General features: G+C 46.8%; 1 protein-coding gene across 2 annotated transcripts; it reads left to right on the top strand.

The window, feature by feature from the left end:
• Nucleotides 1-305: 305 nt before the first annotated feature.
• On the top strand, nt 306-3,526 carry LOC119175563 (uncharacterized). 2 transcript variants are annotated; one of them, XM_037426470.2, is made up of 3 exons: nt 306-449; nt 2,203-2,563; nt 3,336-3,526. In XM_037426470.2, the coding sequence occupies exons 1-2, from the start codon at nt 438-440 to the stop codon at nt 2,554-2,556; spliced, it is 366 nt and encodes a 121-aa protein (XP_037282367.1). In that variant the 5' UTR covers nt 306-437; the 3' UTR covers nt 2,557-2,563; nt 3,336-3,526. The 2 variants fall into 2 exon arrangements, with proteins under 2 accessions (XP_037282367.1, XP_037282366.1); XM_037426469.2 differs by having other exon boundaries at nt 3,332-3,526.
• Nucleotides 3,527-7,366: the final 3,840 nt, after the last annotated feature.

Below are 7,366 nucleotides of genomic sequence, written 5' to 3'. Positions count from 1 at the left end.
TTCCGCCATGCTGTAGCGAGCGAGGCGACCGGCGAGACAAAAGCGCAACGAAAGTGAGCGGTGGAGAGATGCGGCGGCGATCTGGAGCGGAGTGGGGTCTCCTCGCCCGACGAAATGGCGGCGCTGACCTAGTCTTGTGTTGGGGGAGCACTTCTTCCTTCACGCGGGGCTGCTGATGGAAGGAAAGATGCAAGGGGGTGTGGAAGGGGGCCCCGAAAATAATGACAATAAACGTGCGACAGGAAAATAAAAAGAAGCGCTGAGCCGCTGGACCAATCCGGACCGAGCCAGTTCGAAAATAGCCTCGATAGAACGGGCCTCCATGGTCACCTCTGGACGTATAAAAGCAGCCGGCAGCTCAGCAGTCAGCACACTCAACAGCCGTCTTCGACCTGTTCTCTTGTGTTCGTTGCACTCCAAGCACACAGACTTCAGACATGAACGCTCTGGTAAGTGGGCCTTGAAAGCTACCCCTCCTCCTCCCCTCGACGGCAGCTGCAGGATACGTACTCGACGCCGGCCACTTTGCTGGGCCGGCACGTCGCCCGGAGAACCCGTTCCCGAGCGGGGCTGTAATTCCGCGTCGGAGGCATTGATCGAATCTGGATTTGCTCCTTTTGGACTCGATGCTGACCTCGGTCCGAACGTGCTCGCAACTCCACCTCCGCTCTGTGCCTCTCATGACAGGAATTGCCCCCACCCCTTTTCACCCCACCCAAGCCTCATTTTTTCACTACTTAGTTCACTGTACAGCTCTGCACTCGTGGATATGCTTGTTTGTGCTGCTGTTCCATTGAAAGGATAGCTCGTGCGAAATGTTGATTATGAAACTCTTCATGTTGCTAATCGTCACACGACATTTCCGGCAATGCGCTTCTATTTGAGATGGGTCTTGTAAAAGCAGCAGACATACAGCAATTACCTAGGACTTAACACCGTTTGCGCCACTTCTTTAATGCGCTGTTTATTTTCGCAAGTTCCTCGTATGTGCGAAAAATTAAAAAGAACCAAAAATTTCTCGATTAGGCATTTATAGTTTGCTGTTTTACGGCAGCAACCTGTCTGCAGTCATATAATAGGTACGGCTCAAATATCTCATGAGTATCTGAGTTGTCTGTGGCAGAGCATGCGGCCATTTCCAGTGAGTGAGCAGCTTAAGCATTCACATGTTCTAAATTGATCTCAATGAGCTAGCTACCTTGACACCTTCATGACAAAAGGAAAGCATTTTCCTCTGAATGTACGAACTCATTACAGTCTATAGTCGATGTACTTCGAGTTCACTATATTCACAGGCATGAATTTAAAGTAATCGTATTATCTGGGGTCTTTAGTCTCAAAACCACAATATGATTAGGAGAGACGCCGTAGTGGAGGGCATTGGACATTTCGACCGCCTGGCGTTATTTAACGTACACTGACATGGCACAGTATACGGGCCCTTTCGCCTTCATCGTAAGGCCACCACCGGGATGGAGTCTGCGACATTCGGGTCAACAGCCGAGTGCCATAACTGCAGGCCGAAACCAGAAAGTGCGATTACTCTCGTGGCAGCAAACGATCCATGAGTTTGTATTCAAGGTTTTCTCCGTGTTTAATGAGGCGAATATTCTGATCGAAACATAACTGCTGCTCTTATAGCCAGAACCAAAAATCAAGTTTTTTCCTTCGAGATGTCATTTCCTTTTATACTGTTGCTTAAGAAAGAGGTCGTGAGAAGAATGTACTTGCGATGCCGAAACTTTAGCTACTGTTTTGATAGGCACTTTTGAGAATCGGCTCAATTGCTGAGCTTAAGTCTCTGCGTGCACACCGGCTACTCGCCTCCTAGACAGCGTCATTCGTCACCCGGTAGAGAAAACGCAGTACCAGCGGTAGTCCCTGATAGCACGCAACCTTTCTACGTTCGTCCAGCCGTGAAAATCCAAGATCAATTACTCTTCATTCACAACTGCGCTAGCCAGTACAGAAGGTTCAAGGCAGCAGAGGGGTTGTTAGCGGCCTGAGCGCGCTTTCTTGTGTAAAGCGTAACTTGGCTGTGAGCCACATGTGCCAAGATTGACACACGCGCTGCAGCAGCAGCAGACCTGTTCATTTTAGGCCACGCTGAACCGGGATCACACGCTTCGTAATTATGCGGAGAGGTGTACGCGGGTGGCGTCGCTTGGCGTGTCGATCAAGTGAATGCGGCCGTGCGTGCAGGTTGTTGCCGCTCTTTTCGCCTGCGTGGCCCTGTCCTACGGCCAGTTCGAGTTCGGCGGAGGATTTGACGGTGGTGCTGGCGGCGCTGGCGGCTTCGACAGCAGCTCGTTCGGATCTCCTGATGGTGGCGCGCAGCTGGGCGGAGGCGACTTCGGTGGAAGCTTCGGCGGAGGCGACGCTGACGGTGCGGCGGCCGGCGCTGGTTTCGATACCTCCGGCTTCACCGGTGGCTTCGAGGGATTCAACGCTGCTGCCGCTTCCAACAGCCGCCCCCAGTTCGGCGGCTTCCAGAGCCAATTCCAGGGAAGCCTTCCCCAGGCCGGAGCAGCCCAGTCATCTGTCGAGGCCCAGTAACGCCACGGTAATAATTCATGCCGCACTCGACTCGGTCAATGTTAGCTTACATTTTAATGTCGCTGCAGCATTTTCTCGACGGCGGCTTAACACAGCTGCCCGTAAATAGAGCAGGGATAACCTCGTAGCTATATGGTTATGCAGATAAGTGATCAAGCGGTTGTCTACTAGATTAAGAGCAGTAAATGTTGGAGAGAACCTCGCACGAGTTACAACCTTTCAGACGTTTAAAACTCCCAGTTCGGCTTCCAAAGTGTTGCCTATCAGTGTGAGCCTTCAGCGTGTGCCTTAGTGAGACATCAGTTGTATGCCTTAATGAAAGTAAACTGTTACCTGCAACTCCTTGCGAGTGCACAACGCCTTGTCTTGCCACGTGATACTCAAATCCTTCGTTTCTCGTGGGCTAGTCACAGGGATGAATTAGTTGGTCTGAGTAAATTTGAATGTGTGTGAACATTGTCGAAGTACTAATCAGTTACCGAAGTCCGCGATTGAACAGTCCGTGGAGCTTTTCAAATTCAAGTGCGTCAGATGCGGTAAAGAAATGACGATGGAGAAACAGGTGAAAGAACAATGCAAAGAAACAAGAAAAAGAACAATGCATTGACTGCCAGATATAAAAGCAGTGTCGGAGTACACCGGAAAGCCAAAACGAATGACCGAGGCGATCGTGGTAGTACAAGGCGTTGACCAGAGGCATCTGTGATTCTTGCTTTATTTTTTGCATTCACAGAGCGCCTTTATTTGGCGTATTCTCATAACTGTTCCGTTCCAGGTAGTGGTCCGAAGGAGAGTCACAGCCTGGGGCGCAGACCAACGACAGACCCCATGTCGAATTTCTCGCCAAGAATTTCGACGGTTGTATAGTGTTGAATAAGCAATGTAAATAGTATTTGCGTGCCTCTACCAGCGCGCTTGTAAAGAATAATCACGCGGTTTCATTAAAATCTCATCGTTTTAAAAAAATGGACGCATTGCTTTCCACGTTTCTCTTCGTCTGCCCCCATCGGCTGCATGGCCGGAGGGGCCGACGCAGGTGGTGCCAGCTCAATGGTCGATGGTCATTCTCGAGATGATGTCCCGAGAAGGGGGCGCGCGGCTGATGATGTTCTCGCGCCTGGATTAACCCGTCCCTCACACGACGAGCCCTTATGAGCATCTACCTCACTGGGCAAGTGCGATGGAATCATACCAAAAGTTCAACTCTCTGTTCAAGCTACTTTTTGAACCAGCCATGCAGCACAGAATTTCACGAAGCGGCAGAGTACCCACCCAGCAAGAAATCCTCGTATACTTCAGGCAGCAGAAGGCATCTATTGTTATTGTTGCCTTGGATGACGATCGCAGAGCGTCCAATCTAAAAGCCACCAAGGCGGCGGAGGAGGTATGATTTTCGATCATGCCGTAATACGTAAAACCAACCTTCCCCGCGAACGGCAATTTCACCACCGCTTTCTTTCTATAAGACCGTGGCGGTTGAACGGGAGCTACAAAATGGCCCAAACGTTCGTTTATTGAGAAATATTAATTGACCGACATGCATTTCTCGCGATAGACAATTTTTAGCCCCCATATGAAGGCGACCAGGCCGAGAAAATGTGGAAGTAGATTAAGGACTTCACGGCTCACGTTCAGCTGGCACCCTATGATATCCTTCCTTAATTGTGCAGTATGAACAGGCTATGTAATGGAAGCATGTTGGCCCACATAGCCACGAACTTCGATCGTGTAGGTGGCCATATTGATGCGCTTCCGGGACACGATGAAGTTTGGGTCAGCATCGTTAATGAATATTCTTCGGATCCCTCTTTCTAGCCCTTATTTCCCCACCGCAAAGCTGCATTGCAAACCGCATGCTGATATCTGGTTAACCTGCCAACCTTCATTTTCATCTCCCTCTCTTGGTAATGATCGGGAAATTCTTACAACATATAACGAGCTCACTAAACATTTCTACCTGTCTAGAAGGATTTTCTCTCCACCTCACAAAAATCTAACCCGGCCCCAAGCACTTACATTAAGGCTTTTGCAAACGCGGATGTACCCTACTTTGAAAATGTTACACATCATGTACCCTGACCTATACCCAAGTAATCTTTGTCCACATTGTGGGGAAATAGCTTCATTAGAACACATGCTCTGGCAGTGCACCTAATTCGCTCATTTATCGAACATCACCTCTGCCAGATGGGAGGCGGCAATCCGCAGCTCATCCTTGGCAGATCAGCTCTGGGCTGTCCACCAAGCCCGCGAGGCGGCTGAGGAGCTTGGCATCTCAGTCCCCACGTGGGAGCTGCCCGCAATACAGTGATCTGTGTTTTGGAGGACCAAATGAAAGTTTATCCAATCCAATCCAATCTTGGTAATGATGGAAGATGGCATAATCACGTTTCCGGTGCACTGGTATACACTGCTGCAGAATACATGCCCTTCTTTAGTGTACTTTTCACAGTAACATAACTTGTTTTTGTTGTTTTTTTTTTCAAGTCTTTCAGTCTCGGTGTTTTCACTATGTCAACGAATGGAGCATTACATGCGAAATCGATCGAGTGTTTGCAAATTTGGGATTTCGAAACCTCGCTGCGAAGCGCAGGCGCACAGGTGCCTCTCGAAAGCGCTGGCTGATTACTCCTTTACTTCGGCTCATACAACAAGAGCCTACTACACGCACTGTCGCTACTTCTTCGCCACGAAGGCCGCGTAAATAATTAAGCACGTTGCTTTGTGTTTTCCAGATATTTCGTGCAACGTTGCAATTAAAGCTTTGCGTGACTATAGTACTTTGGTGTAAGATCTTCCAAGTCATATACACACCAATCGAGACAGAACACCCTTGTTGTGGTGGTGTTCGATGCGAGTTGAAATTAAATCCTAATTTATGTAGCCTTTCAAATGCCAGGCTTGTTTGTCGAGCACTACGGCTCATTTTATAAGACGTCTCTAATTTTACTGGTGCAACAACTTTTCAACATAATTAGAACCGCATCTGCTCGTGATTCACACTGAAAGGTGAAATGAATATTTATAAGAGCGATTCTGTTATTCGTAAGCAGTTATTCGCTGCTATACGCTGTTATTTATAAGCAGGGAAAGTAGGCGAATGTACGAACAAAAATAACACCTGGCTTTAGACGCTCATCTATTTCGTGAATTAAGGCGATTTGTCCGACTGAAGATAAAATGCAAACTTATGTATACAGGTTTTTTTAGCGGGCAGAAAGGGATCAAGCGGTTCAAATTGGTGCGACTTTGTGCATGTACTACATTTATTATTTCAGGGTCCACACCTGCCTCCTTTCTGCTTTGCTAGCATATCAAAATCAACCCAAACACAGGAAAATATTGTGCTCACACAATAGTCTGAGCACAGTATTCACAATAAATGAACACCCGAAGTCTAATCTTCGTTTCTGCAGGAGTCGGTAACAAGGAAGATCGGAGGTGCTCTACATTTTGTCAAGTCGTGAGGACATCTAAAAATAACGCGGATATACAAAGAACACCTACGGATATGAAAATACAATACAGGTATAGAAATACTGAGAAATCTGAATATTCACAGTTGATGAACTGTTCATAAACATGAAGCAAGCGCAGTGCATGCACGCGCGCGCAAACAAAATATTCAAAAGAATCTTAATGAGCATAGTGTAAACTATGAGATAATAATAATAACAACAATATTAATAATAATAATAATAATATTAATAATAATAATAATAATAATAATAATAATAATAATAATAATAATAATAATAATAATAATAATAATAATAATAATAATAATAATAATAATAAAGCATTGTTGAGGTTTGCCAAGACCAAGATATTATCTGGAACACCTTAGCGGAGGGTTCGGAAGTTTCGACGACCTCATGGGGTTCTTTAACGTGCACCTTATCTAAATATACATGCCCCAAGCATTTTCTCTTACAATAAATATGCGACCGGGATTCGATCACGCGACTTTCGAATCAGCAGTCTAGTGTCACTGGAACACTTTCCCAAGTCTTAGTATTAAATTATCCACATGAACAAGTAAATTAAAGAGAATGATTGTTCGTGATGAAGAAAATAAAAGGCGTCCTTTCTTGAGTTTGGACGGCAGTGTGTCCATCTCTTCGGCATCTTTCGTCGTATTCAGCATGAATACTCCATCAGCTCAACTTGGTACACGTATCACACTGGAGATGACCAGCTGCCTCCACCGTTGTCCCTCTGTTCCACGTCTCTCCTTGCGTCGCTCGTATATTCCCCCACTTTGCAGTTTTGGGCTACGAGAGCTATCCCTTCGTCTTCTTGGAAATCAAAGTGCGTGTTTTGTCGTCGAGCTTCGTACTGGACCTAATTGCTTTCGGAAGTTCTTCTCTTCTTTTCTGAAATCCCCTTGGAGAAAGACGCACGACTTCAGCGTCTCTTGAGCCCCACCCATACTTCCCTGTGTGCCGCCCCGCGCAAGCTGCCAATTCAACATCCATGGCGCTTCTTTAGCTATGCAGCAGCTGTGGGGCTGGAAGGCGAAACTTTTACATGTATACATGTATTAAATATAGTATCTTCGCATGTTGGCAAATGCTATGAAAGAGAGTATTTCTGCTGTACCTTCAATACAATTTCAGAATATCTTGCGCAGTACTTCATACACAAAAATGGAAAGTCCAGCCTCCCCTCCCCCCGCTTCATTTAGAAGGGGAGCACAAGATGAACCCTCTTTTGGCACAATATTTTGTTCAACCTAAGCAGCTTGCAAGATTCCGTGCAATAAAACACACCCATGTATGCGTACACGCAAGTGTAAGCGGGCCTGCAG

Source organism: Rhipicephalus microplus, unplaced genomic scaffold (genome assembly GCF_043290135.1).
Source record: "Rhipicephalus microplus isolate Deutch F79 unplaced genomic scaffold, USDA_Rmic scaffold_48, whole genome shotgun sequence".
Lineage (NCBI taxonomy): Eukaryota > Metazoa > Arthropoda > Arachnida > Ixodida > Ixodidae > Rhipicephalus > Rhipicephalus microplus.
This window is presented reverse-complemented; position numbering and strand designations above follow the sequence as displayed.